This window comes from Heliangelus exortis, chromosome 1 (assembly GCF_036169615.1).
Source record: "Heliangelus exortis chromosome 1, bHelExo1.hap1, whole genome shotgun sequence".
NCBI lineage: Eukaryota > Metazoa > Chordata > Aves > Apodiformes > Trochilidae > Heliangelus > Heliangelus exortis.
The window spans coordinates 118,561,212-118,585,509 of record NC_092422.1 but is presented as its reverse complement, the minus strand read 5'-3'; the positions used below and the strand labels follow the sequence as shown (position 1 = coordinate 118,585,509).

At 38.8% G+C, this 24,298-nt stretch overlaps 1 protein-coding gene across 4 annotated transcripts in view; it reads left to right on the top strand.

The window, feature by feature from the left end:
* Nucleotides 1-24,298, top strand: part of MAN1A2 (mannosidase alpha class 1A member 2) — a 140,149-nt gene that overhangs the window by 109,797 nt on the left and 6,054 nt on the right. For 3 of the 4 annotated variants that reach the window (XR_011729335.1, XM_071761463.1, XM_071761482.1), the window contains exons 9-12: nucleotides 3,032-3,147; nucleotides 9,903-10,122; nucleotides 15,109-15,281; nucleotides 21,390-21,505. Coding sequence is in view for 3 of the 4 variants with exons in the window: in XM_071761463.1 (XP_071617564.1) it covers nucleotides 3,032-3,147; nucleotides 9,903-10,122; nucleotides 15,109-15,281; nucleotides 21,390-21,505 (625 nt within the window). In the remaining variant the exon portion in view is untranslated. Of the gene's footprint in view, nucleotides 1-3,031; nucleotides 3,148-9,902; nucleotides 10,123-15,108; nucleotides 15,282-21,389; nucleotides 21,506-23,239; nucleotides 23,388-24,298 lie in introns of those variants that run through there. The other variant, XM_071761474.1, reaches the window with a different exon arrangement.

Genomic DNA, 24,298 nt, shown 5'->3' with positions numbered 1-24,298 from the left:
CTGAATCCATCTAAGCTCTGGCTTGAACATCAGGAGAGAGTGATAACCTCCATGGACCTTCTGATAATGTTCAGGTAGAGAGCTTTGTTTACAGGAGAGAATTAAAAGTGATGACCCAAATCTCCAGTTTTCTCCAGCTATGTGATTGCTGAGGTATCTTGAAAAATATTTCACATTTCCAGGCTAGGTGAGAGCAAGCTGTCAAAAAAGTCTCTCAATCTGTCACAAAAAGTGCTTTAGTTTTCAGTAATTTCTAAGTATAGTCCTTACACAAAATGCAGAAAATTCTACTTTAGCAACACCTTTTGATACCAGCAGAAGCCCTGAAGAAAATCTTGCCAGGGTGAAGTTAATGCAGCTGAAGAGGTTGGAAAACTTACAGTGCTTAAACCTCAGTTCAGCTGCTGCAGTGAGAAGTGAAAAGGCTTCACTTCTACCCTCTTTCTGCTGTTCTTAACAGATGGGGAGGGATCAGGGAAATAAGAACAGTTGTATCTCAATACAATCAGCTTCCTTGAAATCCTGCTTCCCTTCTGCATGAAAGATCTCTGCCTGTGCTGTCTTATCATGTGTGACCACCAAAAATATTTCCTCTGTTCCCTTTGCTGCTGCTAAGAGGAGGAGCAGTCAGCGTGCCCTTTCTGACAGGTCTACCTTCTGGTCCTACTGTGAGAGGCATCAGCTGGTGGGGTGGAGGAGCCCACTCTTTAATGAGAGAGGAGCCTTGAAGACTCCTTGTAGTTGAGAGCTGTGTGAAGTGGGAATGAAGAAACCACTGCTGCTGGGAGCTGTGAGGCCCTCAGGAGCCCTTAGCCTTACCGTGTTTTTCACTTGCTGAGCGGGAGGGAGGATTTGTGTCTGAGAGGCTGCTCAGCTCTGTTCTCTCAATGCACAAAGTAGGGGGCACAAAAGCCTGTACAGGGCATGGCTTTAAGTCTTGTGTCTCCTGATGCTGCTGATTCCTGCATTCTCTGTACTTTAATCTAAGTCAAAAAGCAGTGTGGAGGGGGACAAGAGCTGCTGGCAGGAGAGAAAGACAGTTCTCAAATGGCTGCCTGAAAAAAATAAACGTGAAATGAGGTGTGTTTCTGACAATTGGCTTTGGATACTCACCTGGAACATAGATTTCTCTGTTTATGAAATAAAACTTCTCCACTCATCTTTTTTCTGCTCTTCCTTACCCTGAATGCTGCTGAAGCTGCTACAAGGTGAACCCTGCTGAAGGTTCAGGAACCCTGCCCTGGTTCGGGACTGAATGCATCTGTGCAAGGGATCTGGCAGAGCAGCAGTGCTTACACAAGTGACAGAGCTTAGGTGGGGAGAAGGCAGCAGCTTCACACGAGCAGTTTTAAACTGCATCTCTTGTGAAGGCAGTCCCTGAGTAGTGCTGTCATGAGTTGTAACTTTGAAGAGCCTTAGTTCTTGTGTCTACTTGAAAATGCAGTTGTGCAGGGGAGGAGTAATTCCAAGCCCTTTGCTTCTGAGGAACACAGTGACTCATGACCTGAATGCCCTCCCACAGCTCAGAGCTAGAAAGCTTATGAAAATTAATTGTTTGTAGTTAAATCACTGAATAGCTGGGTGTGAAAAGGCTATCTGGGAGATATTAGATGTAAGAGAAGGGCTTGAATTAACTTGCTCCAAATTCCCAACCTGGAACCAAATGAGAAAGCTATGGGCTTTCCAGTTGCTCCTTCCTTTGTTTAGAATTCAATCAGTAAGTAGCAGTGGAGTCAAAAGGCAGCTGGAAGAGTTAGGATAGAAGCATCTACCTCCTGCTCACATCTTCAGAGACAAGCAGACATGCTAGGACAAGACAGGGCTGGGAGGAAAAAGGAATGGAAGTAAAGCACCAACCTCTCTTTTACACCTTTGTTCCCGAAAGACTGTGATTGATTTCACTTTTCTGAGGTACTTTGGAGAAGGAAGTATCATGTTTTTAATTTATTTTTTTTTCAACAAGTAAAAGGGAATTTGCATGACTACAACAGCCATGCTTCAGGCAGTGAATTTCTGGCAATGTGACAAAATTGGTCTTCAAAGATTTCCTTTGCCTAGCTTCAGCAGAATAAGACTGTTCTGGTAATAGTGTTTTAGGGGCTGTAATGTTGGGAAAGAAAAGGTTATGTGCTGTTCTAGTTGGAGTCACTTGTTAATCTTGTAAGAGTATAGTGCTTTTTGAATGAAGGGTGTACTGCAAGAGTGCTTACCGTGGTTGGAACAGGAGCTCCCAGATTGTCAGGCCATCATTAGTCTTTCTGTGGGAATTTATGGTAGTTCACCCAAAGAAAAAAATGATGTAGTTTTCCTTTGGTCTCTCTGTACAGAATAGCAATTTCATCTGTGAGGAAAAAGTGACAAAAAAGAAATCTTCATGATGTGGTGGTGGGTTAGTGAAGCAGCCTTACCCTGTAGCACATGGCATGGCTCTGCATGGCTGCTCAGGCACTGAGGGATGGAGCAGGAATTGTGTTGTGTACTGCAAAGGCAATTTGTCCCCCTTTTGACTGAAATAATTTGAATAAGAACATTTACTTTGAGAAATTCATTAATCTGTTAAGTGAATACCTTGTTGGAAATAAAGATCTCCTGGGAAGATTGGACTTTGTGTAGTTTGTGGCAGTTCAAAGCCAGCTGTATGACAGTTTTATCCTGGATAAACTTAGACTTTTGTATATATACTTCTTTACATATATATATATACATATATACACACACAAAATTAAAAATCCTAAGCCCTAGCAGCAAAACAATTGGGATTTGTGGAATGAAGTGAAAGCAGAGGTTAAATTATATTTTTAAGATGAGAGCCTGTGTAGAATGACAAATAGTGAACATGTACAGCAGGTTCCACACCTATAGGGTAAGTTTGGAGGGAACAGGGGACACCGTGCAGCCTTTTCCTGCTGAATAGGCTTAAAATATTGATAAATTTGTATCAGTAGGCTTTAAGAAGTTTATATTTTGAGTAAATTTAAGGTTCTATTATGTAACAACTTCAACTTTTTTTTTTCCTCTTTCCCTCCTACAGATCACACATCCGTGGGCGGGCTGGGAGACAGTTTTTATGAATATTTATTGAAAGCCTGGCTTATGTCAGACAAGATGGACACAGAAGCAAGGAAAATGTACGACGATGCAATTGAGGTGATTATAATTCATTGAGTTTTCCAATGCAGTGGAACTTAAAAGCTAACTTCAATACCTTATAAAAAAAGTAAAAGAAAACCCAAAAAAATCCTCAACCACAGGGCCTGTTTTGATTTTTTTACGTTTTAAGGAAACAAGCGATGAGTAATACTAGCTTTCACTCTGAGTAATTTAAGAAGTGTTATTGTGCAGTACATCTGATGCAGATTAGCAGCTTGTCCAAAATGGTATAATGTAAAAGCCCAAGCTATAGTTTATTACAAAGAGATCTAACAATCCTAAGATGTATGCAGCACAACCAAGTCACTTTTCTTCTATGTTCAGAATCATTCTATGAGTTATTCTGAATTGTTATATTATTTACATAATTTTCCAAAGCATTTAGATGTTACATTTCATATTTATCTTGTAAAATGTAGTTCATACCTATTCCTGGCTGTATGGTTCTTTTGTGATACGGTCTAGCTCCCTCTCAAAGATCAGGTAGTGCTTGTCCAAGCAGGAGAGTGCTGCAAGATGCTTCAGTGGGATTTGGGGTGGATACATCTTCATGGTGGCTCTGAGCTTTATGCTGCCCACCTCTTAGTTTTCCCATATCACAGAAATCTTCATCAGGCTTGCTTGTGCCCATGTATGCCAACATGCCTGTGCTACACTTAAGACTGTAGAGTTTTAGTGAAGTTAGTCAACAGCAACAGGGACTGTGTAGTCTCGTCCAAGTGTAGATATGTGCTAGGTCCCTAACTTGTTTCACACTGTCTGTGTCAAGTTTATTTTTACACAAGTTTTTAAAGCTTAGTTTTAATGCACTCAGTCTCCCAAATCAAAACACCTGTTTTTGGAATTCTAAAAATTCATATTTTAAAAGATATGTAGTGAAAATGCTGGCCCAGAATTGCTTTGAGGCTGTAATATTTCTTATTTCTGGCCTGAATTTAACTACATTTGGCTTTCAGCATCTTGAACTTTTTCCTTCCCTACATTGTTTTAAAGGCTTAACTGCATCGTGTAGCTGGTTACTAGCAGAAGTATGGTAAGCATTTTCTCCTGAAAGAGAAATGCAGTTATTTTTTTTAGTCTCAATATAAAACAGAGTTTGAATTATTTCTAAAGCTTTTTTTTTCCAAGTAATTTCCAGTGTCCTCACTATGGAGACAAGAATGTAATGGTTGTTCTAATACATTTTCGCCTCATTTCTTCTCGGCATTCTCATCATCCAGACAAGAGCTGTGTTTGCACTCTTACCCTTTGCCTCACACTGTCATCCACTTTCCAGTTTTATTCTGAATCTGGTTATAGTCTTTTTGATTTACTGCTTTCCTACTACTCTGATTTACATTCCCAATTCCTCAATGTGTGACCTTAAACTTATCTCTGTTAAAATTGATTCGGGCAAAACCCATTTTGTCACCTGTTCTGAATGATTTTACAGAAGTGACTTTTCCTTTATCACTATCTATAGTTCCATCAATTTTTGTGTCATCTGCAGATTTTTCTTAGCATTTTTTTTTCTCACTGATCACTGGTAGAAATGCTGCCTGGCATTGAACGAAAGTATTTTTACAGAATCGCCACGGAATGAGGATTTTTTCACAATTCTTTGTTTTACTTTGAACTATTCAAGCAAGACAGTATTTAATCCATTTCGTATGTGCTGCCTTGAATTTGTTTAGGACTAGTATTTTGTACAATACCAATGAAATTCCTGACATTCCTAATGTCAGCATGCACTTGTCAATCAAACATTTATTTCTGAAACCACATAATTCATTTTATATGATTGTTCTGTTAACATTTTAAAATACTGTTAATATGATTGTTCCATTAACCTTTTAAAATACTGTTAAAACATCAGTTATTTCCTATCCATTTGAATGTACATAGCTCTCCTGGGTTTGTTGGAGTCAAAATTGGTAGTTAAATGTATCTACTGAATACTTTTAATAGTTTAAAATACAGCTTATTGGGTCCCATGGGTTAAAAAAATATTCAAGGGTTGATGATTAACATCTATTGTGGATACTGTAGAAATATTTTATCTTAATATTCTTAAGATGTGAACCCTTTAAAATTAGAGGAAATAAACTTTTCCTTTCATCCTCTTCACTCTAAGCCTAGTTTTGCAACAATTTTGCATGGGCAAGTCTTGGTCCCTGAATGGAGACACAGCAAAGCAAAGTGGGACCAGATGAAAACATGCTGTGGGAAGGGTACAGAAAGAGATGCATTGCTTCTGTTTCATGTGATGTATGACCTGCAGTGCAAGCATCAGATGGTTTTCTCTTTGTCTTTCTCTCAGCTAAACACACCTGTATACACTTGAGTCTGCATGAACTGTACTGATTTATACATTGTGGAATGTCCTTCTGGTTCAGGGTTTGTGTTTACCCTAGGTCGTATTTAACAGTGAAAGATATAGACAAAGAGTCAGTGAGTGAGATTTGTTTTATGTGATTGCCATTTGAAATTTTATTTAAAATGTTTTTAAGAGCCCATTCCCCTACCAATTTTTTTTGTTGTTGCTTATGACATAGGTCTTCCTCCATAGCTGACACTTCTTGCTCTCTGTTGTTCAAAACTTGGAAAAAAGCTCTTTGCATCATTTATGCAAGCAGAAGGGTAAGGGTGCAAAATATATTCTTCCCTCTCGTAGCACTGAGTTAGCAGTATTTTCAGCACCCACCAGTCTAAAAGATTTGTTTCTCTTCAGCTTATTACAGGGATGTGAGTAGAAGTTAAACACACCTCACTCTCAAGTCTTGCAGTAGGCAGTGATATCCCATTCCTTGGAGACATTAGGAGGAAGAAAGATGATAGCATCTGTTCTTCAGATGTAATGATTTCCAGTCCATGGCATATGAAACATTACCCAGGTCATCATATACTTCATATATGGAGTACAAACAAGTGCTCTACCTATGACCTCTCTGTGCTGTATAGCATCAGTGCAGCCTTCCACTGGAAAGAAAGATTAATTTCAGTGTCCCTAGTATGTAGATTTGTAGCTGCCATAAAAGTAGAAACTGTGAAGCTTTTTGAGGATTTTTTTTGTGGTGATAAGCACTGAGGATGGTCCTCTGAGCTTTCGATGTAGTCATGTGGACCTCCCAGATAGAGTGGTTTAAATCACAGACTGTTAGGGGTTGGAAGGGACCTCAAGAGAACAAAGTGTCTTTTCTCCTTCTCACACCAACTGAAGGATAAGGAAGCTTCCTTTTCATCTGTTGACTTGAGTAGAGTCTTATCCTTTAGGCTCAGAAATGAGCCTCACTCTTTCTTATTGGACAGCATTAGGTAGCTAAAAGAAGGATTCAGCAGTGTGTTTGAGTGTCACAATATAGCAAAAACTGCTGCAAGACAGCTGAGAAAATGCTGGTTTTGTAGTCATAAAAATCAGAGAGAACATGGCCATCAGACAGAGACCATTCTGTTTTCACAATTCTGTCTGTTGTTTTGGGCATTTCCCAGTTTAGAGGAAGCTTCTTCTATCAGTTAATCTCGTAGCTGATGTGAAGGAAATCTTTTCTTTGGAAAGAAGTCTCTTCTTTGGAAGTGTGAGCCTCCTGGTCCAGATGGATGTGAGGGCTTTGCAGTACTTGTTGGAGGGCTCTGTGGCCCCAGGCATCCAGCCCAGGAAAAATACATGATGTCTGTCCCAACCTGCTCAAGTTTTCTTGTCCTTTAGGCAGTGCTCCAGGCAACAGCTCCCCAGTTGTTCCTTGTTAATTACTGTAAATATCAGTTATAAATTTTATACAGTTAATAAGCAATGGGTTGTTGACTGATAAAGTATTTTGAGAAGGTTACATTTATTTTCTTTTTGGGTATACTTCCTTTCTGTCTGTTCAGGTGTAACTTAATTATTAAGTAGCTGACAGAACTTGATTTTCAGACTTCATAAACTACCCCCTTATACAAGACAGTGACATTCAAGTTCAGAAGATGTGGTCTCTGTTTATAAGAGGGACACCTAGATGATGTTCTTCAGCCAAACCTCAAAGCAAGACTTAGAGTGAAGGAGTAGCTTGTGAAGGAGGTTATAACTCTGGCCTTTGATGGCTCTCCTGGTGCCAACCATAGTGATTTTGTCCCTTCTTACAATGCTTCTGCAACCATTCACTCCTCAACAGGCAAGAAATTACAAAAAGATACTACTGAAAGAGAATCTGACACAATGTTTGGATTTTTTTTTCCTCCGGGGAAATAAATAATCCAAATACTTTTAAGACTTCCTGCTCTTCATAATAAAAGCAACTTTCCTTTAAAAAGGAGTCCTCAACTTCTATGTATTAAATGTTTTTAAAAAAAAAAATCCTATAATCATCATACTGTTGGCTTTGTTACAGTCTAGCATAATTGAATCAAGAGAGCAAACGCTACAGACCTTAGTATCATCTTCAGTGGAAGTATTTTCAGCAGATCCAGTCTTTCCTATACCACTACTTTCAGAACAAAAGGGGCTTCTACAGTTAACTACATCAGGCTCCCTAGCAGCAGAAGCCACAGGAGCATCCCAGTCTTCAGTGCCAGTTTGTATGATTGTTAGACAACCACTCTGGCAGCTGTCAGAGACTTAATAATTTCTGCTCTCTCGATTATTTCCGTGTTGCTCTCGCTGGATCCTGCCATAAGCGTGAATGTCAGAGCTGTCAGTGGTATTAATGAAGAAATTAACCCAAAGGAATACAGACCAGCACTTCAGTTTCATTACCTTCAGAACACAGAGGCACGACAGAGGACAGTGGAGAAATTTCATTATACAAATGACGGTGAAATCAGTCCAGAGTGTAAATAAGGAGCAGGGCCCTATTAATGATGTTATCATCTTTTCCTTGTAATCCACTGCATTGGCTTAAGCTAATGTTCTTGCCTTAGCTATACAGGGACTAGCAGTTCTTCACGGGGTACATGACTGAGGTGTAGTTTCATAGCACTGTAACCATTCAGAAAAGTTAGCTGCAAGCACTGCAGCTTCTCAGGTCAAGAACATACTTGGAAACCCATACAGAAAAACATAAGCATTCAGAAACACAACTATTTCAGACTGCGTTTTGTGTAATCGCCTTCCTCAGATGGGGCTCCTAATCCTACAGATTCTGTCTTTTCTAACTGTATTTTCAATAATGTTGTTCTTGGACAAGTTTTTGTCGAAGACAACTTTGGAAGCTTGTCAGATGTTATTTCAGTACCTGAATGGAGGCCTTCTGTATTATCAGATATTGCTCAACACAGCTCAGGTGTCCATTACAGCTGTTTTAACAGTCCTGTATCACTTAAGCATCACCTTAGAAAAAAAAAACAAATACCTACTTGAAGTAGGTATTGAGTAGGTTGAAATACCTACTGCAGACACAGAGGAGCTTGAAGCTTTTTGTTTGTCCATTTTGTTGAAAACAAAACATAGTTTTTCCTTCAAATAAAGGAGAGGTACTATTTCACTATCCCCTTTTAAACCTGAATTACAGGTTGCAGCCTGATTAATCTATGTATGTACTGCTTGCATCTGTGTTGTAAGAAACTGCAATGCTTACACTGTGTAGATAGCAAGGAATAACTGTGTGTAGCAGAGATGATCTCCACATCCTCTGGATCTCCAGATCCTGTTTTAGCTGTATGCGGAATCCTCCCTCTGCCTGTGTGTTCTCAGTATATCCACTTTTAGTGCAAAATACACTTGTTGTGGACCTTTGCAGTGTAATTTGTTGTGAGTACCAGAAAAGTAATGGAGAAGGGGTAGTAATTCACTTCTGTAATAGATCTTGTGGGTGGCAGGGAGAGTAGTAAATGCATTTTTAATGGTGCTTTAATCTTTCAACTCTAATTGGACTTGGAGTACTCTGACCAGTCACACAACTCGTGCACTTTGAAGGAAGTTGTGACCCCATCAGATGATTATGCATGGGAAGTACAAAGGAGAATTCTGGAAAGAAGATAATAATAATGTCTCCATGCTAAAGGAGAGAATTGTCTTTATTATTATAGGACTCAAACTTTAACAAATCTCAATTACAAGAAAAGCTGTGTAATGCTGAAGATAGTAAATACTGCAGTAGATTGGTGGGGATTGGGAATGTCTCTGAAGGAAGCTTAATGTGTTGTTCTGTGTAGTTTGCAAACTTTGGAAAGTTAGGTCACCTGTTCTCCCTCTTACTACCAGAAGAATGCCATTCATAAGTCACAAGCAACACTTCACTGGCAAAGAAAAAAGTACAAAGAAAAAGTAGCAGTTGTCTCACCTATGAAAGAATGTTTCTTGTGAACAGCTGCTCTAACCTTCACCCGTCCTTTGATCATGTGCAACCAGAAAGCTGCTAGGAGGTGGCTGAAGCATTCCTATCATTTCCAGTTACAAAATAGGAATATAGGTGCTGCCTTTACATATGTTGCTGACATTCTAGCATGGATGTATTTTCTGAGTATGCACAGACTGTACAGCAGAACATCTAGGTACTCCTCAGAGTTAACAGATAGACGAACATTGTTTGAACCATAAGATGTACTGAATTCTCAGGTAAAAGTGCAGTATTGTCTATCTCATGATTTTCCTATGTTTGATCTCAGTAGCACTGTTTAGCACTTAGTGTATTTTTTGTGTGCATTGAAATTGTATTCTGTACCTCTAGTGCTCAGCAGTCTGTTTGAAAGAAGAGAATTCTTTTGGTTTTGAGAACAGTACTTTATTTTTTGAAGAGAGTTTGTAGTACAACTTGCATGTGAAACAGTATTTGAAAATCCTCTCACTCTTCTTGTAGGCCATAGAAAAACACCTCATCAGAAAGTCCAATGGAGGACTGACCTTCATTGGGGAGTGGAAGAACGGGCACCTTGAAAGAAAGATGGGCCATTTGACCTGTTTTGCAGGGGGAATGTTTGCCCTCGGAGCAGATGGTTCCAGAGATGATAAAGCTGGACATTATTTGCAGCTCGGAGCTGAAATTGCACATACGTGTCATGAGTCATATGACAGGACAAGTAAGCTATCTACTGTTTATTTCACTAGTTCAAATACAGAAATGGTCATAATTAATTTTAAGATTTGTTGGGGACCTGTGGCTTGTCTAACATGTGCTGTTTTTATGCCACTATAACTTTTTTTAACATTCATGTGTTTACTTCTGATCTACATGACTTAATGTAAAACCAGACTTCATATGGTTCCTGCATATCTTTCCTGCATATTAATCCCTAATTTTGAGTCAGTCAGCTAAAATAGGTTATAAAGGTCCAGGGAGGAAAGAGTGGCTGTGAACTCTTGTCCTCCCAGATATGTAGGCCAGGTTTTAGTTTCATATATACTGTTCTTACAGTTATGTAGAGTGAAAAATTTGTAGGTACACCTTCTGCTGTTTTTCATAAGAGAACATTCTGGGTAAATATAATTGAACTAAAGAGGATGAAGATTAGTGTGCAAGCTGCAATAACAAAACACCTGAATAGTGAGGAGGCAATGTCAGACTTCACTGTTGGGCGGGAGGTATCTCAAGTGCAATATTTTAGACCAGGTTTATTTTACATCTTGAGTAGTCACCTTGATTCATGAAGTTGAAGTGTGGTGATTATACTTAAAGTGGCTATAAAAACATAAGACACAATCAAAACAGAAGAGTTTCAGAGTAGTAAATGGGAAGATCTTAAGGACTGTTAGAAGTAAGGTCACTAGAAGGCAGGAGTTCTTTCTCTGAACTGGGAGTTGAAAAATGCTTGTGCAGTACTAAGCTGTATCAGGTGAAGAATTTTCAGTAGAGATTAGAGGATATTAACACTTCCTTAGAAGACGTGTAATTTGTCACTGAGAATATGCTGTACAAATCTGAATTTCAAGCAGAAAAAGATGCAGAAGAATTAGCAGAACAACAGAGCTTTTATCTGACAGTGGGAAAATAAGACAGCCTGGCCTGCTCAAGCTGGAAAAATAAATTTGTTGTCATCTCAAGGGGTAAATGGTGAAAAGAAATAGAGCTATTTTAAGATATAAATAACACAGTTGAATCAAAAGCAAGATTTGTAAGCTCACCATGAACAAATATAATTTGGAAATTGGAAATGATTTTGTACAACCATCAGAGAAGAGAGCTTCTGCAATAACTTCCTAGTAGAAGTAATGGTAACTAAAACTCAAGCAGTTTTAAGATCTGAATTCAGGTACTTATTCACAGTATTACATGGTATGATTGTATAATTGCCTGTTGTTTCAAAGAATTTAGTCATACAAGTGACACTTCTGCCTGAATAGTAACAGCATTAAAAAAAGGAGGAGGAAAAAATTTTAGGATATTTAGGGAAAAAGGTAGGATATAGTAGCTATTCTTGCATTCTGAAAAACTGCATGTAAATACTTAATTTGACACTTAAAAATAAGCAATGCTAAATTTTCAGCTTTTTGTGCAGTCCTAATTTTATTCCTTCAGATGTTTATTCTGTACCCTAAATAAGTCAAACGATGGGGAGGATAAAAGTTTTGGTTACATATTTAATGACTGTTTAAGAACACATCCATGCAAGAAACAGACTGAAAGGTGTACAGACAGGGATAAATTTGTAATACCCTGGTTTTCTTTTGTTCAGTCCTGCAACCTCAGGAATGTGGATTTTTTTGTTTGCTTGGGGTTTCTTTTGGGTTTTTTTGTCTGGACTGATTTTTCAAAGAACATAAAGAAAGGTGATGCGCAAAATGTCATCTTCATTATGTTTCAACAACAGGATTTGAGACATAGCTGTACACTTTAATGACAGCACTCTGGCTGGTTGCAGAAAAAAATTCTTTTTCAGAGGGCAGGCAGTCATGGTTCAGCTGATAGGTTTATGTTTCAGTCAACCCAGGGGACAGGCTTGGGAGAACCCTTGCCCCATTTGGTGTCCCCAGAAGAGACAGTAAGGTGCTGAGGGCAGAGAGCTCTTTTCTTCATATAAACCAACCAGAACTTTCCTTTCTTGTGTTTTCCCAGGGTTGCTCATAGTAGACTGCAGTATATGTCTGGTCCAACTTGGAATCAGTTAAAATCTCTTTTAAAATAGCACTGCTTTAACTTTGCAGTTTTGCACTGTGGTGTGAAATTGTTTCCCATCTGCTGTCTCTGCTTAGACTATGGCCTGACGGCCCTGTTAATATTAAAATACCTGGAAGTATGACTACTATGGGATTGTGCAATGGTCTTAGATGGTTCTTTGCACAGAAGAATGTTCTGAAAGGTTCTATGTTCTTAGTAGCTTCTTTACTTTAGTCAGCTATTAGCAGAATAGCTAATGCTGTGATTAATTTTACATCCGTGCTTTCAGATAAAAATTCAGTGATATTGTCACAATATGCAGGGGTCACACATCCTTGGGTGGTAGAATTTCTTGGAATGACCCAAAACATTGGAAGTACGTACAAGTAAATAATTGAAGATTTAATGCACCAGCAGGCTACAAAGCAAGAGAAGATGTCAGAGCTTCTGTAGCTGATGCATCAGCAGCACTGCCTGAAATCCAGCTGCTTGGGTGGATAAGAGCCTTACAGCTGACATAGTTTACCTGATATCCAAAAGGCTTTTTCAGAAGTTCTTTAATAAGGCCCTTTAAGGATATCTACATCTACAGCAAGTATACCAGCAAGATATTTACATTTACAACAAATACTTGCATGGAGAAAAAAGATTATTCTAGTGTCACAAATAGCTTAGAGGTATAGCCAGCTTTTGCAATGGACAAAAGGTGGTTAGCCAGTGTTACTCTGATATATTTTACATGTATTTATAAGCATACTTAAATAGATACATATACATGTATAGTGTATTTACATTTTATATTTTAAAATGTGTATATGTAAATTAAAAATATATACACATAAATAATCAGGAAAAGGGTGGGAATGGTGAAGTAAGTGTGCTGAGAACTAAGCTATTGAGGATAGCAACGATGAAAGAAAGCTGAAAAATTGCACAAGGACCTTATGAGGCTGAGTAATTGTGTAATAAATTACTAAATTAAACTCTGTGTAGTTAAGTGTAAAGTCAGACACCTATGAAAAAATTATTCCTAACCTCACTTATAAAATGATGAGCTCTTAACTGACCATTGCAATTCAGGAAATTGCTCTTGAGATTATGAAAACGTCAGTTCAGTAGCAGTCAGGAAAAACAAAGTGAGAAAGAGCAAAATAGAAAATGTCATTATGTCAGTGTATTAATCTTGTCCACATTTATAGTGCTGTATTCAGGCTGGTCCTCTCATTTCTCAATTGATATATTAGAAATAGAAGAGTTGCAGAAAAAGGCAAGAAGGAAACTTAGGTATGGAACAGTTTCCATTCCAGTAACAATTGAACTGGATAGTATTCTTCAGTGTGGAAAAGCTACATTTTAGGTAGGATACAACAGATTTGCAAAATCACCATGGAAGTGGAGAGAGTGGATAGGAATCAGCTGTTCACTCTCTTCTCCAAGATTGGGTTGAATGAGCCTAGTAGGATCCAACCTGAAAATGGAGATGAAAAAAAAAATGTGGCTCTACACTGAAGAGGTATTGGAGATACGGAACTCCATAGCAGAAGTTGTTTTGGATGCTTAAGGTTTACACAGGTTTAAGGAAACATCGAGTAAGTACTTGGGAAATAGATCTATTGATAATTGATGTCCACATAAAAAAATGTTTAGTTTGGAAGAAGCCTGCTGGAAAAAGGTCTCACATACTTGTCTGGTCCCATCCTTGTCTGATTTTGGCCATTGTTGGAGGCCATGATATTGGATCAGACTGAACTTATATCTGGTCCAGCATACCCATTCTTATCCTCTTCATTTTGGCTAGGTAGAACTCTGTATCTAATATCATTTATCTTGTAATAAAATTTGTAATTTTTTTTTACTGAAACTGCTAAAATAGTGCAGTTTGAAAGAATTCTCATAAACGTTCTTGATGGAGTTTTGCTTACCATATATGTGACTGAAGCAGAGTGGTAATTTTTTCTATTGGCGTACAGAGCGATACTCCCTTGAAATAAAGAGATTAAGGAAATTTTTTTTTGCAATTTTCTGCTTTGTATGAGGTGCTTATATTTTTCATTGTGGTATTCTTAGGTTCTCCTTTCAGACTAATGCAACCATGGTTAATTTGAGCCTCTAGCCCATAGGAATTACATGATTAATTGCTTTGATTATTTTTAAAGCTTGAGTGCAGCTTCAAAGTTCAGTACCTTACATATTCTCTACCAAAGCAAAAGCTGGGGTGCAGCTGTAGATAAGAGTGCATTATTTATGTCAAATTTGAGGAGTAATATGTATTTGTATAATTAAAAAAAGAATTACATAATTGCATGTCTGCATTATAGGCAGTTTTTTTACAAATAACCTCCTTCTTCTGTGGGATAGTCTTCCAGATGCTAACACAGGGCCACAGCAGCCTCCTTTAAGGGCTGAAATAGTGGATCTCTTAGTTCAGAGATTTATTATCAGGTGTGGCTAGGTTTTCATTGCCTACTTGTTAACTCTTTACTTGAGGATCACATTAAGAAGCACATCAGTTACGGTGGCCTGACAGCACTTCCCTACACCAAGAGATTTTGGATGAAAATGCAGGTTATTTGACATGGCTCTAGGATCTTTTTCCTTTGTGCTGGGTGGGATCAGAGTGCATCAAAACCTCCGCTGATCCTGTTTTTTTTTCTTCTTCTTCTTGTAAAGAACTGATGTCAGTCACTTTAATTTTGCCCTATAATTGAATGTCTTAATGTGTTTATATTCTTAGCATTTCATTAGTTTTCAAGATAATTACCATTCTTCTGTCAAAATTGGTAGTTTTCTCACAGGAATTGGATAAATTATTCATGAGAAAAATTATAGGCCTCGACAACAGGAAATATTTATGAGACTACTTGAAGACAAGTCAGTTTCTGCTTTTCTCACATGCTTGAGATATAGCAGTCAGCTATCCACCCTTCCTGCAAAGATTGGTAAGGAATACTTTTTTTTTTCCCCTCTACAGCATTAAAGCTGGGCCCAGAAGCATTCAAATTTGATGGTGGCGTAGAGGCGGTGGCAGTGCGGCAGAATGAGAAGTATTACATCCTAAGACCAGAGGTGATTGAGACCTACTGGTATATGTGGAGATTCACCCACGATCCCAAATACAGGCAGTGGGGCTGGGAGGCAACACAGGTAACTGTATTTATTATGGAGTAATTAATGTCAGTAATTATTCTGTCAATAGTTTAATTTTGCGTATTTTCCTTTTGTAGCCGCTGTAATCTACTGGTACTGAAACACTTCAGATGTAATTGATTTTCACGAGTTGTTGTGAACCAGGATACATATGGGGGTGTGCACAGTTATTCCTGTTTTGCAGTTGCTGCATCAGATGCACAAATGAGCAATGTGTTCAGCATTAGGCAGCTGATGGGTTTTAGGCATGGAAGTAGAATCCACTGGTCATGACTCCTACTGTTATCAGTAGTCCGCAGCCCCTGAGAGAGGAAATTTATCTTGGGAAATGAAAGTGTATTATAAATACCTTAGTTAAGCATGTGTTCACACTCTTTTTAGGTTTAAAGAGAAAGCTATTCTTACAGTGTCATCTTGGTGAGCTAGTAAAAGAAGTGGTAGGACAACTGTTCTCAGGTTTTATAGTCTGTGGACTAGATAGCTTGTATATGCACATATGTGGGTTGGTGTCATGTTTTTTTTCTTTTCTTAGTTGTCTGATGAGAAGGGAAAAAATTGCCAGTCAGTTTAGATTTTCTCAATTATAACAGAAAAATTACAGCATCACAAGATGTAGATCACAAAAGGAAAAAATTGTTGCTAAGGGATTAGAGATTGTTGCTTTTTTGTTGTTGTTTTTTGGGTTTTGGTTTTTTTTTTCCTTGTTGTAAAGCTGCTTTCCTGAGTTCAAATCTAACTGTTGGATGTTTTAATCAAATTCCTGAGTGTGAAAATGCTTCTGAGTCTTTCTCATTGGAAATGCTTGTACTGGTCTACAGAAGCCTTGATTCATTGTAAGATTTTTAACATAGATCTACACTCATGGCCTTCCTTTTTTCATGCTGTGTATGTAAATGGAGAACTCCTTTATCTGAAAACCATAGGTTATAGGATACATTAATAACTAGGCCTTGTTTTTACATGGCAATATAATATTATAATTTTTAAAATTATTTCTAATTCCTGAAAGAACTTGTGAGCCTTTTTTGATCTCCTCATTCTCACTGCTTCCACCTGCTGGTCTGTACTGAGCTCCTACAAAATTTATTTGCTGGCCAAATAGTTTTCTGATCATCTTCAAGATCTGTGGATTCCTTCAGCTCCTCCACTTGCCTGCTACAGCTCCAGCAGTTACACACCTGGAAACACAGCTCCAAGCCAGTTACAGTGATAAGAATAAACATTAAAGAGAAAAAGACACTAATGAAATATTTTTACTACAGCCAGAAGAGATGAGGGAGGTAGCAAAGAAAGAGATCAACCTTGAGACTTTTCTGTAGGTGAAAGCCAGTTTTGCTCCAGTGACAGGAGGCCCAGAAAGGTACTTGCAGACAGAGATCTGTTGAGAAGCCTGCAGTCATCAGGTGGAAGATACTTAAGGAAGTTTTGTATTTACCCTGTCCTTACCTCCACTATGTTAGAGGTCTGCTTCTGTCATTCTGCATCTCTTTGAGATGATCAAGGATACACTGTAGAACCACCTGACTTATAAGTATAGTGCATTTAGCACTCCCAGCCCTCTCTCTGCCTTTTATCAATGGGGATTTGTGCAAAGGGCTGGATTTTATGTGTATGCAGGTCGTTGTTCTGTACTTTATCTATTTCACCATTGGCAGCTTGTTTTTTGGTTTTATTACCTAGGTATTTTAGATGGCATATTACTGCAGATTATGAGCTTTGACCAAGGCCTGTTTTGTCATATCTATCCAAATCCAGTGTCTGTGGAGAAAAACCAGGAAGTCAACAATCTTACATTCCCTCACTGATTATAATTCACTGTGACAGGGTCTCTATCTTTCCTAAGAAAAAGAGACTAATTCTCCCTACTTACCACTAGAGACAACATCCATCTCAATTGTAGTTGGTCAGCCAAATGGGATGAAGGGATGCTGGGGGGCTGTCTGAAGTTTTACAGAAATATGCATGCAAGATATTCAGGGTGAATACAGAAAACTACTAAAATCCTTTTCAGGTTAATTATTTGAAAGCAACAGGAGCCAGCACTTCACAGTAGGCATTTAAAGCCAGTTACTAATCTAAAGTATGTGAATGAAGGGTTCACATTCACAGGCTGGGGACTTGCAAATCTGACTAAGTAGTATTGCATTATGGAGGCTGCAGAATTCATTTAGAGTTTCTACTTACAGTGATAATAATATACAAGATGTCAAGTTTGGGTAACTTTAGGCAAATTGAGGACTGACAGTGAAATGGTGTGGAGAAAACCTGTAGCTCTCTTCTTAGTGATGCAAAGTACACAGAAAAGAGCCAGGCATAGGTTGGAGGTGAAAGGAACATGGGTTCATGTGTTGGAAGCTGTGAGTACTGCAGCTGGTGAAGAAACTGTCAGGTTTTGTTAGTATGTTGTTGGCATAGTGAAGAAGAGTGACACACACAGCCACAGAAATAGCCTCAGAGGAATGAAGGGAGCTGAGGTCAGATCAGAGGCACCTCCAATTTTATTTCCAAAGATGATGGATCAACCCTGTATGTCAGAGGCCCTGCAGTCTTTCTTTGTCTCATTTTTTGAGCTGAGATACATGTATTTGGCAAGTGTACACTACTGCACAGTCTTCTGTTCTACTTTTGATGAGTAAAGGGAACTGGAAAATTAACTTCTTTTGGTACTTTATCCATTATTTAATTACTTGTGCTGTTAAAAATACATGCTTTATTTCCCATTTGAATTTGTCTAGTTTCAGCCATTGATCACTGGATTATCCTATGATTCTTACACCATATTAAATGTCTTTTGTTCCCCCATACTTTCTTTCCAAAGAGCTTTCATAGACTGTAATAAGCTTACTGCTGAATCTACTTAAGATGCTAAACAAATGGCATTGTCTATTGCTGTAAAGCATTTCCTCCAAATGCCTCCACCCACGTCAATTCATCATCCTTTAAAATAAAAATAAATGCTAGAATTGCATATTCAGGTTTTGACTATCTGCAAGCCCTGTGCAAAAGCAGAATGATATCCCTGGTACCGTTTACTGTCCCTGTGTGTGCCCCTGCCACAATATCTGAGCAGGAATTCTTACTGAATTGTCTCATTTGGCTACTGAAGTCTACCATTTCAGTCATCCGGGACTTCCCTATATTCTAGGGTGCAATAAATTTAGGGTCATTTTATCAAGGAGACTGTTTATTATTTGGGTGGCAAATCAGATGCCTCCACACCAACTAATCCAAGATGTGTGTGATGGCAGAATGCCTTTTGAGCAGCTTGTCTACAGCATCAAACTTTTCAGCCAGTGTCTTGAAGTTCTGTACACCTCTGAATCAAGGACCCTTTATTTATTCATATTTGGATGAATAGCTGTATAGCAGTCTTTCAGAAGATTTTTTTCCTCTATAGTTCATTACTACCTGCAGTATATGGATCTCTGATTATTTAGGGTGAATCCTCTGCCTACCCTGAACTCCAGTTTAGCAAGAGCCTGTCTCCCCAGGGAGAAAGATAAAAGGGAAAAAAGAGACAAGATTACTTGGGAATTATAAGAGGAAAAAATAATAATCAGTATAAATCACACATTTTCTTTCCTCAGGCTTCTGAGCCTGCTGGCTTCACCAGTGTTGCACTTAGTTACCCAAGCATGACATCTTTAGAGCAGGGAGCAGGATCTCAGGGCAATCTATTGTCTACAGTCTCCAGAATAAACAAGTTGAAGGAGACAGTGTCCTAACAGTGATGCCATTTGTTCCTTCTTTTCATTTCATCACAATCACTGACAAGTTTCTCCCATGTGGAGACTGTGTCACTGCTGCTGAGCGTAGACCAGAGGAACACCTGCAAGGTCAAACCGCATGTGGGTAATTCTGAGGGGATGGAACCACTGGGGCTTTACCCACATCTTCATCCCTACTCCCTCTCACCACACTCCAGAGTAGAGACAAGGTGGTGTTCTGCAGTATTATAAAAAAGGTGACACTGGCAAAAGGGAGCATTTCATTTCCTGCCTAGAACCAAAGTGGGTTTTTTGTTCATATTGCACCTGCCGGTAGCTGTAGGGCTTGTGAGGCAGAATATGTAAATTATTCCCTAAACAACGTATGTATTATTTCTTTAGAAGTCAGGCAACCAAATAATTTATTTTTTAAATTTTTTTCCTGTTTGGCTGTCAAGTGGAAGCTGTTGTCACTTCTGATGTGCAAGAGTATGTAGACAAAGAGATTGTCGTGTGTGTGATGCTGTTGGGCTAGAAATGTCCCATACACCTTTCTCTCCAGACTGTAGTGAACCCAAGTCCCAACATGTGAATGGTCTCAGTGTAGCCCTAGCCTGCACTAATAATCAGATCTAAAGGGAGCATTTCTGTCAAAACTTGGAGAAAGCTTTACTTGCGATAAGGAAATACATTGAGGATTAGGTTTTTCCAAGAAACACAGTGCCTTTCTTGGTATAAGTCGAGGCTCTACAGCCACAGCCAGTCCAATAGCATCCTTTTCCCAGTCTCTCACTGCTTTAAAAATCTTGATCTTCAGAAATTTGGAGGAACTTGGTAGAGTCTGGATTATTCTTTAATCTGTGAACAGCCTCACATTTCCACAGGGTAAGAGTGTGTACTAGGAGGAGGTTAGCTGTAGTGCCTGATGTGCCATGACTAGGTACTTTGCTCATTTGCCTTTTCACTTTTTCTCCTGATCTCAGTGATTGCATCTACCAGCATCCTTCATGTGTGCATACAATGGAAGATTCTCCTTTGTTTCCCAGTATTTCTAAAATGCAAAGGACCCTGAAGAGTTAATTTTGATTGAACTTTTTTTCTGTGCTTAAAAAGGGGCATAATTCAAAACTGATTTGCTTCCCTGCCTTGAGTCTCCTCTGCTTCTGTAGACTATAACTGGCAACAATCAGAATTAATGAAAATCTGGGCCTGAAGCACCATGTGGAGAGAAACTTCATACAGGTTTACAGGCCATCACAGATTACTGAACTGCAGGTAGCTAAGTGTTGTAGCTGGTAATGATGGACATCCTGAGCCAAACATTTTCCTTCATCACTGTGCCCTCTCTGTCCCTGCATGAATCTATTAGAAGAGATGGTGTCTGCTGAGGAAGCACTACCAGAGCAGTGGGAAAGCACAAATAACCTGTGAATCATTTCAAAGTCGTTTCTTTGGGGCTGGTTTTAATGGCTGATGTCCTTGTGTGCTGTGAGGTCACGCACGTGAGGTGAATAATCAGAGCGTAGGCGAGAGGTGCACGGAGCTGCTCCAGCTCATTCTTTACGGTCTCCTCCGTTCCGTGGAGCTGCTTTTCATTGTGCTTTTCTGCAGCACTGTGTTGGAGCTGACGAGCTGGGTGAATCACAGATCCATTGGCCCCTTTCTGCATGGAATTTTTGTGGATTTAAAGTTCTTGCTTTAAAGATAAAGAGGTCCTCTGCAGTCCAGCACACAAGCTGACGAGGATTTCAACTGTATAAAGGGGAAACAGAGAAAAGCACATGTAGGAGATAAAAATATGGGGAGAAAGCAAGGGCTAGAAGATGAAATAGTCTATCTTATAGTTTATAAGGTGAAATCCACAGTCCCTAAAGATGAATGCAGTATTTTATTCCTACTTTCAGTAAGTCCTTGTGACAACCTGCTAGTCACAGAGTTCCAAGAATACTTCAAACCCTTCCAGATGCAAAATCAAGGAACATTTGTCATGTTCCTATGTACCTGGTAACACCTATTGCATTGATTGACTGATGGATGTTCTGCTTTGTGTTACCTGTGAGGAGCTGTACCAGGTCAGACCAAAAGTCTTCTGAGTCCATATTCTGCCATCAGTATCAGTCAACAGGAGAGAAAGTGTTCTTTCCCAGAATACTTGTTTAGCATCTAGCACTTTGCCAACTGTGGTGTTATTAGTAGTTCTGGAGGGATTATGCTTCTACTTTTTTTTTGGTCAGCATAAACTATTAAGATTCACAGCATCATCTGACAAAATGATTCACAACAGAGTAATGCAACATGGAAAGAGCTGCCTCTTTTGTTGATCAAGCCTGATCTTTTAGTGGCTCCAAATTTTGCTCTACAGTTAAATTCTCCTTTTCTTTTCCCTACCTCTTTGCAGGCAATTGACAAGTACTGCCGAGTCAGTGGTGGCTTTTCTGGTGTCAAGGATGTTTATTCCTCATCTCCTACATACGATGATGTACAGCAGAGCTTTTTCCTTGCTGAAACTTTGAAGTAAGTTCTCTTCACTTTTGTATCTTCCTGTAAAAGCTAGCATCTCAGTTCTAGAAGAATACCATGGCTCTACAAATATTCTTTTGTCTTGGCAGGATGGTTTTTGGTTTGGGCTTTCTTTTATTCCCAGCTTTTGGGTCCCAGGTCTGCCTATTTTGCCAGCAGAAAAGACAAGCAGAATTTCCCATACAAGAACCTTATGCTGACAGAGCTTTAGTTTTTAAAACTTCTGTTTGATTTCTCTTATCACAGAAGAGTAGGGGTTATCTTCTTTCAAGGTACACTCTTTGCAAAAGATTTTGGTTTTTTTTTAGGATACACTGACTGGGCATGTGTTATGCAAGTATGTGCCATGCTCTGATATTGTAGAACCTGTTTTTCCTTTGTGTGTCACTGGAAGGAACTAAATGTCTGGAATGAAAGTCCCTTATGCCCTTTGATTTTTTTGCATTTATCCCACAGCAGATTTCTCTAGAATATTTTTTGTTGTAGCACAAATATTTTATATTTGATATTTTATATTCTCTTACAGAATTAAATATTTTCAATTCAGTTAAATCAGGACATCTGTAGTCCATCCTGAAGAGGCTAATGCACTCTGTTGCATATTTGGTTCAAGGTCAAATGCTCAGAGTCATTGGTCTTCCACCATGTTTCTTTTTAATTAACAATAAAAAATGCTACACTGGAATATACAGTAACCTCTGTGCCATAACAATAACAAAAACTAGTATAAGGACTGGAACATATTATGGAGATTTTATTAAGAGATCTGTTTTTAAAACTGATCTAGCATATCATGGCTACTCATCTTCATCAGTGACACAAACCAGCTATGAAAACAGCTCCTTTGTCACATGGTTGTGGTTGCTCTTGGAGTGTTGCCTCTGAAGTAATGTGTTCTAATGTATGATGATTTTCTTGATACTCACGTTATATCAGCAAGTTCATAGTATTGTTCTGGCATTGAAATCTACTGAGATTTCTGTATTGGTTACCTCCCTGTTAATCTTGTGAATTGTACACTTTTGGAAGAAAAGTGTCTGTGATGGCTATATTCCCTACTGCATCTTTTTTTTTTTTCCCTTCTGCATAGAAGTATGGAAAACATTTATTTATCCATCAACAGAAATCACTACTGGCAGTATGAATGAGCCCAGAACTGCTTTAAGGAGACTTCGTTGTTGCCTCTGCTCACATATCCATTGCACTTTCTACCATCGTGTGATGGAAGGGATGATACATATGTTGTTGATAAACCTGTCAGAAACTAAGACTCATAAAGTTGCCCTTTACGTCTTTACAACCCAGTGAGGTGACAAAAAAAAAAAAAAAAAGATGCAAGCATTTGGCAGTCTACCATGCAGGCTTTCCAGAATAAACAGGGTTTCTACAAAACAGCAGAGTTCACAGTATCAGCAATATCCCATTTTCAGGTTTTGGCTGTAGCTGATGTATGTGAAGATTGATTTGGGGTAATGGGAGCTAAAAACGTAGCAAGGAGAAAGCAGGTCCTGAGATTGGCAGTACAGGTGCTTTGGGCACCACATGTTTCACTACAAAAAGGGGTTCTGAGCTTATCACATATAAGGGAAGAGTACAGCCATTCTGTCCTTCTGCTGACTCTTTACCAGAGTCCTCTACATAGTCATACTCCATTTCCCTGTGTTATCATTACAAAAATAAAGTCAGCCACTGCTGCTGCCTTTGTTGTCTTCATTAATTTTATTTCAGTTACTCCTTCAAGTCCATTGTCTGAAGCCTAAAAAGCCTAAAAGCTATACTCCCAAAGAGAGAGCAGATCCAGTCAGAGAAACAATACCTCCCCAGCAGCTGATCTTGTATGATTGATCTGCCTATAAAAGCCAAATAACAGAATGAAGTCTGCTCCTAAAGGACTTCTGTGGTGACAAGACTGACCTTTGAAATATCACCAGAATCCTGTCTGCATCTTAAGTAATCCCAAGGAGATGTGGAAACTCCCTGATGCATCACTGAGTAACTGGATGTACTGTAGTACAAGTATTGCAAAAGTTCTAGGGAGGAACTCAGAAATGTTATTAGCTTTTGTTTTGGATCATTTCCCATTTGTGGGACAAAAGGAAGTTTTGTTTAAAAGCAGAGTATTGGATATTTGACGTTGATATGATAACCAAACAGAAACTGGTATCATCTTGAGATAAAATTCAAGAACACAAGGTCAGAAAAGCTCAAGTGGCTATGAAAATGAAGACAGCCTGAGTGTGATCCCATCAGAAAAATTAAGATGTCCCTCAGAAGAGTTGCATAAAATGTGTATGATGGAATGCCTGTTGTGATCTTTTCTGCAATTTATGATAACTTCTGCATCTTCATTCCCTTCAAATTTAAAATTTTTACCTGTCTCAAATGGGCACTGTTGCTGCTCAGATACTTTGGCTTGTCAAAAATAGATTGTGTTTGGGCAGTCTGAGTGGCAAGACAGTGGCTGCTCATTGGGAAAGAGAAAGATGTAGAAATAGGTTCCTCAGGTTATTCAAAAGAAAAGCATGAATCAAATGAAGAAGGTTAATCTGAGCAAGATGAAACATTGCTGCTGAGGTGAAAAAGGGTTTGGAGAGTTGCAAAGCAAGAAAGTGAGGAGGAAAGAAAAGACATGATACTTTAAAGAGAAATGAAAAATAAAGAGAGAGAAAAAGGAAATATCTCACCAAGAAATTTTTATCTGTAAAAGGTTAATTGATGAGGAAGAGAAGGAAAACACAGCTTCACTGACTGGGTTGTGCTGGGGATACAACCAGCAAATAAAGGCAA